The sequence below is a fragment of the Boleophthalmus pectinirostris genome, unplaced genomic scaffold, assembly GCF_026225935.1.
Source record: "Boleophthalmus pectinirostris isolate CB_2022bp ecotype Guang Dong unplaced genomic scaffold, ASM2622593v1 HiC_scaffold_14, whole genome shotgun sequence".
In the NCBI taxonomy this organism is placed as follows: Eukaryota; Metazoa; Chordata; class Actinopteri; order Gobiiformes; family Gobiidae; genus Boleophthalmus; species Boleophthalmus pectinirostris.
In genome coordinates, this window is record NW_026571047.1 from 21,641,190 (window position 1) to 21,653,432 (window position 12,243).

The 12,243-nt window shown below is 38.4% G+C and overlaps 1 protein-coding gene across 1 annotated transcript in view; it reads right to left on the reverse strand.

The window, feature by feature from the left end:
- Positions 1 to 12,243, reverse strand: part of sdk2b (sidekick cell adhesion molecule 2b) — a 277,914-nt gene that overhangs the window by 44,949 nt on the left and 220,722 nt on the right. The window contains exons 40-41 of the mRNA XM_020918287.2: positions 6,317 to 6,481; positions 5,755 to 5,895 (exon numbers count right to left, since the gene is read on the reverse strand). Coding sequence (XP_020773946.2) covers positions 5,755 to 5,895; positions 6,317 to 6,481 — 306 coding nt within the window. The remainder of the gene's footprint in view (positions 1 to 5,754; positions 5,896 to 6,316; positions 6,482 to 12,243) is intronic.

The window sequence follows — 12,243 nt, forward strand, 5'->3', positions numbered from 1 at the left end:
GTTACACAATGCACTTTTAAAGCAAAATGTAATGTGTAAAAAAACATGTTGTAAATTTGTAAATTATACCTATGCATTTTTACTCTTTGACTGTCAGACTTGCTTCTATGAACTGTACTTTTGTATTAAATATAACATAAAAATAACAGTTTAAGTCCATCATTACTAAGTCAACAACACATAATTTGACTTCAAAGTAGTATTTAGCAGACCAATTAATTTTCAGTTTCTATGGGGGGTGAATTTGATGGAAGCTTTGAAGATGACAATTCAAGGACATTTTCTAAAGAGATAAAAGATCAGATGAGGATAATGTCACTTTTAATTCACTTCAGTATTAAATCTTTTTATCGTTGACTTCTTTATGAATTCAGTGTTTGACCATCAGCAAATACCGTACGGTGTGTATTAAAGGATTAAACTTATCGATCTCCACGGAGACAAGCAGGTACAACCTCAGAAACCAACTTACAGGTCAGATCTATGCAGAGGAGTCCCCGCTTACAGTAGCAATGTATTTCTTAGCCACCAAACTCTTCAGTTGACGTGAATGAATGAAAAATGGAAAAGTTTAATGCCATATTGTTGAATTTTCCAGGCAAAGCTACAACATTTTCATATCATTTACCACCAGAAAAGCCACTTTAAATGTGTATTCTTCTCCATCATTCACAAAATAATAAATGATATAGGGAACTAAAATAAACACTGTTGGGCAAGTTACTTTAAAATTGTAATGTGTTATTTATGACTTGTTATTGTCATTTCAAAGTGATTTGTTACATTAGAATATTACTGTGTTTTTAAAATGTGAAACATTACACAACTATTGCAGCACTTTAAGTTACTCTCAACAAAATAACTGTGAAGATGCTGAACTTTTGCACCGTATATGGACTGAACCAGGACTAAACTAGAACTAAACCAGAACTGAACCAGGACTAAACTAGGTCTAAATCAGGACTGAACTGAGGACTAAACCAGGTCTAAACCAGGACTAAACTAGGTCTAAACTGAGGACTAAACCAGGACTAAACCAGGTCTAAACCAGGACTGAACCAGGACTAAACCAAAACTGAACCAGGACTAAACCAGAAATGAACCAGGACTAAACTAGGTCTAAACCAGGACTGAACCGAGGACTAAACCAGGACTAAAGACCAGGTCTAAACCAGGACTAAACCAGAACTGAACCAGGACTAAACCAGAACTGAGCCAGGGCTAAACTAGGTCTAAACCAGGACTGAACCAAGGACTAAACCAGGACTAAACTAGGTCTAAACCAGGACTGAACCAGGACTAAACCAGTACTGAACCAGGGCTAAACTAGGTCTAAACCAGGACTGAACCAGGACTGAACCAGAGCTGAACCAGAGCTGAACCAGAACTGACCCAAGTCTAAACCAGGACTAAACCAGAAACAAACCAGGACTAATCTTGGACTAGAACTTGGAATCTAGGACTGCCCCTGAGAGAACCCCGAGTGCCGGCGCCCGTGGAGCAGGATGTCTGCAAGGCTCGATCGGGCGTCAGCTGCGGTTTGCCCCATGGAGCCCAAAGTTCTGCGTCACGTCCTTTCGCTCGCGGTCAGCCCACGGTCTACACGGGCGCGTCTCCGGCGTTTCACCGATGCTGATATCGCGGTGATTTTAGAGAATTTGTATGAAGAAAAATCCACCACTTCAATCCAGATTTAAAAAAGCATTGTAACGCTCGTTATTGTCATTTGTACCGAGTAAAATATTATAATTTTTTCCCCGGTAATGCCTTACATCACCAACTAATGCATTACAGTAATTAGTTACTTTTATAATGCGTTACTCCCAACACTGAAAATAAATGATAAGAAAAGTTAAGGTTCATCGCAGGAAGTTAGACTCAAATTCATGAACTTCTAAACTCCAATTGACAGCTCGTATACACCTACAAGTCTTCTTTAATAAAATATTGCCCTCTGGATGCATTCATACCACTGGCCAACTATGAATTGACAATAAAAAATGAACTGGCGCTTTGTGTGAATATTGGATACGAATCAGTCATAATATTGATCAAGTGTCTGGGCCTATAAAATGCAGGACAGGTCTTGAGTCTGGGTTGTAAAGTAGATTAATGTTTGGCAGAGCTGGGGCTGCACACAGGTTAAAACAACTGTCTGGGAGGAGAGCTGCAGGCCGGGACCTCTGCTGTGGCAGCTACGGGGGCCTGGAGGGGTCAAAGTCTGCTTACAAAAACACACTGTGCAAAGCAGGATCAGCGCTGGGGAAGTGTGTAATGTATGGATGCAAAGATTATGGTTGAGACCTGGTTAGAGATGCTCAAATTTGATGCATTATCTAACTTTTTTGGCGGAGGGTTCGTCATAGCATGGATATGTCATTGCTCTGCCTGGAATGTTCCACAGTATGACACTAAACAGCTCCACTTTACATTTATTAAACTGCAGGTAAGTTTTATAGCTCAAAAACACCAAGAAAAACAGGTAAAAACAGGTCATTTCTCCACAGATCTGACCTGTATCTTGGTCTGGTTTGGTCTCCCTGACAATAGAAATGTTTAATGCTATACTGTGAAACATTCCAGACAAACTAATAACATCTCCACAGAGACAAACATTTGCCGGACCCTCCACCAGAAAGGTTACACAATGCACCTTTAAAACCTAATTTACAGTAGTCTTAGTATAGTCACAGTTTAATCCTGGTTCTTAAAGGTACAACTTTTCTGTTTGTCTCCATGGAGATATCATTGCTTTGACTAGAATATTCCACAGTATGGTATTAAACATAGTTACACTACCGGTCAAAAGTTTTAGAACACCCTAATTTTTCCAGATATTTATAGCAATTCAAGTCGTGCAAGTCCAGTGAAGAGCTTGAAATGGTACAAAGGTAAGAACTGAACAGACAGAGGTTAAAAAAAATAAGATAAAAGGTACAAAACACAAGTCCAAGCTCTGCCAAAACTACCTCAGGAAAAAAGGAATAAGATGGTAAAGCTTGGAAAACCTGGAGTGTCCAGCACAGTCTCCAGACTTAAACCCCATCGATGAACTGGACAGAAGAGTGAAAGTCAAGAAACCTACAAGTGCCACACATTTATGGGAACTTCTGCAACAGACTTGGGAAGAACTTTATGAACAATATTTGATTTCTGTTGTAAAAAGAACGAGCCACGAGTGTGTTCAGCTGTTATATCTGCCAAAGGTGGACACACACATCAATCAAAAGGTAAGAATACGTTTTGGTCAACAGTAAACAATAAAAAAATGGAAAAAGTGTGGTGTTCTAAAACTTTTAACATGTCAGATCTGTGGAGAGGTCACCCTACCTCACACCTAAGAGTACTAAGTATTTTATGAGCAATAAAAAAATTGTTGAAATTACGGAAATGTTACAGTATATAAATTTTTTATGCCGTACTCTGGAACATTCCAATCAAAGCAATAGCATGTCTTTATCGAGAAAGGCAGATGGCAAACCCTCAAAAGTTACATAGAACCGCATAAGTTTAATAAATCAGATAGTTCAAACCAATTTTTAAAATCTTAGCTTAAACCAATTTGTGAAGGTATTATACTTTTGTACAATCACTGCTTCTCTAAAGAGCAGTGATTTCATTCATACTGCGTGAAATGTCTTGCTCAAGGACACAAGTGAACTAGTCAGAGGTGGGATGAAACTTGGAAATTTTTGGTTATAAGAAAATTATTACATGCAATATTACATCTATTTCATCATGGTTCAGTATTGGTTTATATCTTGTTTAGTTTTTGGTCTTGACCTGAGGTAGACCTGGTTAGTATTTGTCTGAGTTTTACTTAAAATAAAAGTTGGAATTTAAAAAGGAATGCTTCTGAAAACAAAAATGTATCTCTACTTTTCAAACCAAACTTTTTCAACAGTATGCGCTTATTCAGGTCAATTGCGGGTTACACAAACACACTGTACAAAAGGGGGGACACCAGCGGGATAGTTTAGGGCCCTGTCCAGATTCCTAAAGGGGAGATGGAGGTGGAGGGAGAGGGCTTTGTGAGCGAATGAGAGGACTTCCTTGTTTTTCCCTGTCCAGGCCGAAAAATGCGCAGTGACCCCAGGGACCCCCCCCTTCTCTGGGTAGCCACACAAATGCTGAGCTCGGGGAAATGCCTGCTGCTGTCAAAGACTGTACAGTTTATATGAGGCTCATTCAAGTCTGAACTGTCAGAGCCTGGATTTAGTTCAATAACAGTTACCCCGGCAACGAGAGCTTCCTGTCTCGACTATCGACGTTATGAATCTGTCAAAATGTTGGATTGTTAAAAGGAGTTGTGTAAATTTAATGACATGAATGGATTTGTAATCTTATTTATTTCTATATAAAAGCGTGAATGGGCGACGTAATACTCATTGTCTGATTTTATTGTCTTGGCAAATTTATCTGCAGTTGACAAAGCTGGTGTTCTCAAATGTGATAAGTAAAAGCAGATTTTCTTTGGGATGTCAGAGGGAAAAGCAGTCGCCTTGTTTCAAAAGGGTTGGTGGTTTGAATCCTGCTTCTTGTTTAAAAGTGTCTATGGACAAAACTTCACAAAAAAATCCTGTGTAGTGTGATAGTGGGTGCACTATCCAACTTTTCTGGTGGGGAGATCTTCCACGTGTCTATCTCCATACAGATATTATTGTTTTGATTTGCATGTTCCAGTGTATGGCATTAAAATGGTCTATCTTGCATTTATCCAATTACATGTGTTTTGAAATACCGTATTTTTCAGACTATAAGGCGCACTTAAAACCCTGTATTTTTCTCAAAAATCGACAGTGTGCCTTATGTATTAACTCTGGTTGGAATTACTGACCTTAAACTGATTTTATGTGATACACGGCGCTCAAAAATCTGTCAAAATGTTTTAGTACGACACAGAAATAACACATATATTCGAGTCGTGTCCTTTAGTCCGACAGGAGCTGAACTGTATCAGCGCACAACAAGCGAGCTGTTTTTTTTCAGCGCTTATAGTTTATGCAAATGAGCCATGTGGTTTTAAGTTTTGTTTCTGTAAAATGTAAACAAATGTGCGCAAAGCTGCATTAAACACATTATTGCTCAATGTATATTTGTGTCGTCCTCGTAGGAAATATAAACGTTTCAAGTCTCAAGTGTCGTCCGTTTGTTTCGCCTAATGCACCTTATAATCCAGTGCGATTTATGTATGAAAATAGACGAGAAAATTCAACATTACTGATATTGCGCCTTATAATCCAGTGCACCTATAGTCCAAAAAATACAGTACATGCGTTTTTAAATATGCATTCTGCCTCAGAGTGGCCTGTCCACAGATCTGACTTATAACTTGGCCTTGTTGACATCAGCTATTTGTCTCCTATAATACTGATCCTTTTAATGCCATAAAGTGGAATGTTCTTGATAAAACTATAACATCTCCATGGAGACAAGTAAAACCAACCACCAGAAAAGTTATTAAAATACAGAATATATTTTTGGTCACCAGCATGAATATTTCAGGCTATGTTAATCACTAAAGAAAAAATAAACCTTACCATAATTGTGAATCACAAAACTTTTTTTTCTTGCATTTGCTGATATTATGATAATTATAACCCACTCACTGCTTCCTTATTCACAAGTACTTTAAATTAGGCGTAAAAATACATTTCCAAACTCAATGTCATGAGCGTGAGTGGACGTGAGAGCGGCTGATGCCCGGTCTAATAACCCCCTCTCTTCATTTTGTATTCCGCAGCACTGGCTCACCTGACTCGGACTTCTTGGCGTACTTCTTGCTCTGGCCTCTTATAATGAGGATGAACACCAGCAGCAGAATAAAGATGAGTCCCACCAGTGCCACGACCACCAGGAACCACCACTCCTCGTAAAATGGAGGCACTTTTTGGGCTTAAAACAAACAAAAACAAAAGAAATCTTATTAGCAAGTTATAAAATATACAGTTTTGGATACTGGGGAGGGTTATGATGATTTTAACTTGAGGAAATTGCAGTGAAAGTACTAACGGTAGTTCTGTAATAATACGCAACACTTCTCAACTAGAGTAACTTGAGAGTACAAGTATTCTCAACTTCTTTGCATTGAGTTCTTAGTTGACTTTCTCTCATTCGCTGAGCATCTCCCAGCATCTAGTCCAGAGACTTAGATTAGATAGATTTAAATGTTTTTGTAAAAAAAATCTATCAAATCATGCAACAAAAACACCATTTAAGTCTGAAAATTTACTTCTGATACAATAGCAACAACAAATCTGGGCTCTTGAGTATCACTTTTCTTGTATTGTTTGATATGTTGAATCTTGAATCTTACCGGATATGGAGGGGGAGGGCAGACTGGGAGAGCCGTAGCCGTAGTCGTTCACTCCAATGACCCTGAAGTCGTAGCTGACGCCTTGTTTGAGGAGGTCCATGTTGAACGTGTGTGAAGTGGCCTCTCGTGGGATGTCTTTAATCAGAATATCCCAAAGACCCTCATCTGGAAAAAGGGGAAAAAAAAAAAAAAAAGGCAGATTAGGTTAGATTTTGGTGTTTTGATGTGTCTCAAATCAGATCTAACAAAGGTCTAATCATAGGACAGAAAAACAGAGCTAAACAACCATGATTAAACAGGAAGAAAACCCACACTAGTCCAGCTTTAAAGAATATACCGCATTTTTCGGACAATAAGGCAAACTCAAAATCCTTGAATTTTCTCAAAAATTGACAGTGCGCCTTATAATCCGGTGGGCCTTATATATTAATTCTGGTTTTACTTACTGACCTCAAACTGATTTTATGTAGTACACGGCACACAAAAATGTTTTCAAAATGTTTTAGTATGACTCTGGTAAGTTACAAGCCAGCTACAAGCATTACAGCTACCGTAGTCAGGAGCCTCGCTGAGTTAGTCAGACAGAAGCTGACCGCAGCGATCTGTTTTTTCAGAGCTTATTGTTTATGCAAATGAGCCTTGTGGTTTTAAGTTTTGTTTCTGTAAAACGTAAACAAATGTGCCCAAAGCTGCATTAAACACATTATTACTCCATGTATATTTTAAAAAAAAAAAAGATCCTCCCACCCACATTCACATTCATAATCCACATTCATCAAGACAGTGAGGCAACGCCGGGCGAATTACACCACGATCTGCCAATGGATCGTGGACACCTGGGCTAAGGATCAGTCTCAAGTGTCATCTGTTTGTTTTGTTTAATGCGTCTTATAATCCAGTGCACCTTATGTATGAAAATAGACGAGAAAATTCAGCACTATTGATATTGAGCCTTATAATCCGGTGCACCTTATAGTCTGAAAAATACGGTATATTATGCTTTTTCTGGTATTCAGTAAAATCATTACAAATGTATATATTAATATTCTACATTTTGTTCATTGAAAAGTGCAAAAGTGAATTAATAATAAACGGGTCCTTTGCTTTCTTGCCTAAAAGTGTAGAACTGCTTCTCTGCCACTGTCCTGCCACTTTATAGTGACATTTTATCAGCAGCAGATAGGGACTAAACCAGGACTAAACCAGGATGAAACCAGGACGAAACCAGGACGAAACCAGGACGAAACCAGGAAACCAGGACTGAACCAGGACTAAACCAGGACTAAACCAGGATGAAACCAGGACGAAACCAGAACGGAACCAGGACTAAACCAGGACTAAACCAGGACTAAACCAGGATGAAACCAGGACTAAATCAGGACTAAACCAGGACTAAACTGGGATCAAACCAAGACCAAACCAGTGTTAATGCAGCTTTAACCTTAAACCTACAACAAAGCCATTCTATCAGCTATTACAACTGAGCTTGGCTGGTAAATTGTGAAACTTTCTAATTACTTATTTCGAAGCCTGAATCACAAATCATCATGGTATCTATCTATGGTATTTATACGCATAATTTTCAAGTTTAATCAAAAATAAATGTGCAGTGAAACAAGGCATTTTTTCATATAACCATTTGGACTTTCGAAATATATTCTTTTAACAAGCTGTTTGTTTGTGTAATAAAATCCTAGTCCCCTGTCGCCAACTCGCAATTCATAATTCTTAGCAATATTACCCAATTCATCAATTTCACAGCTCGCGTAAAATTTACAGCCTCCAAATGTACATCATAAATACTTGTGGGGTCATATTTCAAGAGAACTAATGGTAGTTGTTCTGCTGCTGTGCTTTTTGGAGACGCAGCCAGAGTGCATTTATTACACAGGGGCGCTTGTAAACATCGATGTAAGTTTGACTGTTTTAATGGAGTATAGCCACATAAAGAGTTCATCTGTCATGGTCGCCGCGGACGACTTTAGAAACTTGGAAAAGCAGAAGTCATTTGATTTGGAAAACTTGTACTGTTAAAAAGAGAGCTATTTCCATTTGCATATGATGAAATGCGTCGCGTGGGTTACGGCTTGTTCCTAACCCAGATTTAAAAACGACACAAAGTTGGGATTCGCTGTTGTGGTTTTGTCAAATGCAGGAACAGAATAAGGGTTCACAAATCCTGACAAAATAAAATCCATTATAACAAGCTGTAGACTCCTTCTGTTTCACATTAAGAGACTTTCTTGATGGAGAAACTTAGGAACAGGGCCTAAGTTGAGGGCCTTAATTATGACAGGCCTACTCCATTTGAAGCATCATGAGCATTGGTCTGTTATAACACTGGGTTTATTGTTCAGCTCTCTGTAGGTGCATTGCATATTTTAAAAACGCTTATGTCTGATCCGTGGTCAGTGTTGGGGAGTAATGGATTACATGTACTGGGATTACGTAATCAGAGTACAATTTATGAGTAACTGTATTCAGTTACAGTTACTGTTTGAATGAGTGGTAATTGGATTACAGTTACTTTGTTAAAATAAATGGATTACACGGCGGTATTTTCCTGTTCACTCATTTTGGGTTAAACCGGGACTAAACCAGGACTAAACTAGGACTAAACCAGGACTAAACCAGGACTAAATCAGGACTAAACCAGGTCTAAAACCAGGACTAAAGCAGGACTAAAGCAGGACTAATCCAGGTCTATAACCAGAACTAAACCAGGACTAAACCAGGAATAAACCAGGAATAAACCACGAATAAACCAGGTCTAAAACCAGGACTAAACAAGGACTAAAAAAGGACTAAACCGGGACTAAACCAGGTCTAAACCAGGAATAAACCAGGTCTAAAACCAGGACTAAACCAGGACTAAACCAGGTCTAAACCAGGACTAAACCAGGACTAAAGCAGGACTAAACCAGGTCTACACAACATGACACCTAACAGTAGGTGGACATAATTTAAGGCAGAAGTGATTTCATATAGAAATAATTTCTCTATCAATAATATTTTTTATATGCTTAAGTAAAAACTGGCCTTTTTATTTTCTTTTAGCAGACAAAACTAAATATCTCATGTTAAGATTTCCTGGTCTTTGCTTCTCTACAGCAAACAGTTGTCTGTTCATGGAGACTTGGGCTCAACAGACAATTTGAAGAGAACAAACAAACATTTTCAGGATGTGGTTGGTACATTCATGTAGTTTTAAAAAGCAAAACAATACAAGTAATTCAAAGTATTCAGATTACTTTACTCACTTCAAGTTATTTAATGGATTACGTTACAAACTACATTTTGGGGTATGTAATCTGTAATCTGTAGGGGAATACATTTTAAAAGTCACCTTCCCAACACTGTCCGTGGTGCAGTGATCGCCCGCTTTTTCTTTTCCTGTTTTTCCTGTAGTCCTTTTTACCCTGATGACGGTCAAAATGCATTGGCTCCCACAATGTTTTCCATAAATTTTGGGGAAATATTGATGGCATAAATAATTTAGACTTTAATACGTGAATTTTATACTATTTGTGGGACATTAATTAACCCTAACTCTAACCCTTTATTTAATCTTAAAGCAGCCCTTTTTGCCCAGTATTCTTATTTTTAAATGTTTATGATAAGTCAGTGAGCAACAAATTATCATTTTGTGGTGCCCATGTATAGTCCAGGTTGTTGGGGGAGAATTTTAGACCAGTGTTTCACAAACTTTTGGGGACCCATATTTTAAAAGTCACAAATCTTCACAACCCAAGTCGATAGACATTATTTGTAAATCACAATTAATGAGGATATTTTATTGTTGACTGAGTGATCGTGTCTCTGAACAGTATTACAGTATTACTCAAGTTTTAAACAATGAATGAAAAACAGTAATCAGTGTTTCCCACAGAAAATTGGTTAGGCAAGGTGGTGCTGCCGAAAAAGTGAGGAGCGGGGAGGGGTGTGCGGAGATGTATGTATATGTATATTGCAGAGCTACATGCACATTGTGACAAGGTGATCCCCCAAAAATCTCTTGCGTCTTTGTGAAACAATGTTTTAGACTAAGGGGGTCCACCATAATCTCCTCTATTATCCATCCAAGTAAAAAAGGACTTTAAATCTAATCAGCCTGAGGGCCTCAAGTTTGCGCCTGCCTATTCTACAAAACTAACAGCTACATTGTATGTAAGTAAGTAAATAAGTACATTTTTTATTTATTTAGTGCTTTTCACAGACATAAGTCACAAAGACGCTTTTTACAGATAATTTTAATACCCGGTGAAGGTAAGTTACTGTTGTAGCCACCGACGGAAGCGCGGCTGCATCAACATTGATCACCCTGACCACGACCATCATTCACGCGCACACCACTTTCATATTAGTCAATGTTGGTGAAGTGTCTTGCCTAAGGACACAATGACATTTTTGTGACTGCCGCCCCCCTGTGGCACCTGGAACTGTGATAAAAGCCCCAGTTTTGTTGCAATATGTATTTCCAAGTATAACAGCAGCCTCAGCCACACAGGAACACACACACACACACACACAGGGTGAAGTGCCTTGGCCAAAGACACAACAACAAACCGCTCCACCACCTTCAACTTCAACAATTATGGCACCACTTCAAATCAATTATAACTCACACATACTGTATACTGTAGTCCCCATACAAGTGCGTTTAGACTTCACGTCACATTTAGTATTTACATTTTACACTCCCATTTCACTTTGTGGCTGTCACCTCCTCCAATGTTAATCCATGAGCTTGACCCCTTCAATTAGCCCCACGCGTAAGTACTGACTCCCATCTCCCTCCTGAACCGTAATGTCATTCTTAAGCCTTTTAAACCCGCCCCGGTCCTGCCAATCACAAACCCAACACAATAGCATTTGTCTCTATTGCCTCGCTACAATCAATACCCCATTAACATTCCAGGGACGCTAAAACAGCAGCCGATGACACCCTTTCCTTAAACACATCAGAGAAAAAAAAGCGCGCCGTAAAAGTCATTTGCGAGTAAAAAGCGAGACTATAAATAATACAGACGGAGTTGTTATTGTTTAAAAGTGAACTTGAGACTCAAACTGACAGGGGCGGACATGTTGGTTTTATCCTTTAATGGGACCAAAGTGGAGGGTCAGTCCTTGTCAGTTTAACAACTCAGAATAAAAACAGATGAGTCGTTTAATCTGTCAGTCACCCTAATCACGCTGGAATTAAAACGGAAATTACTTAAAACTTGCATTCTCTCATTTAACTCCGTGCAAGTCTCTCAAATATGTACTGTCAGTCACACTTTTCTTCAAATTCATATGTATATTTACAAATTACGTAATTGGCTTCTATGGTTTAGGGTATATAAACAGTAGGAAGTACAATACTGAACAAAATAGGCCCAAAAGTTGTCTTCAATGCAGAATTTCCAGCATTTTTGAAGCGTGGAGTATAATAATAATATGATTGTAAGTACAGTAAGTAAAGTTTATACTGGCATTTTGAGACTTTTAAATTGCAGCTATATATCCATCAAATTTTAGTCAAATTCATCATTGTTATGCGCTCATAATCATCATTCATCATATTATTTTGAAATTTTGTCTTATTTAACACCTGGAACTAAACAGTATTAATCGACAAGAAACTTCATGGCAAAAGAAGAAATGAAATTTGTCAACTGGATAAAAGTTTTATTTGGTCGATAACATTTCGCGGATCATCCAAGATGCTACTTCTTCAGTTCTGGACCAAATAAACTTTTGTCCAGTTGACCAATTTCATTTCTCCTTTTGACATGGATTCTACCTGGACGACTGAGGGATTTTTAACACATCTTAAGAAACTTTATGCACACAAAACATGCTACACAGGTCTCCAGAAAGAACAGTTGATAGCTACTAAGGTCAATTAAATACAATCAAGCCATGAACCTGCCCAGGGACTACAG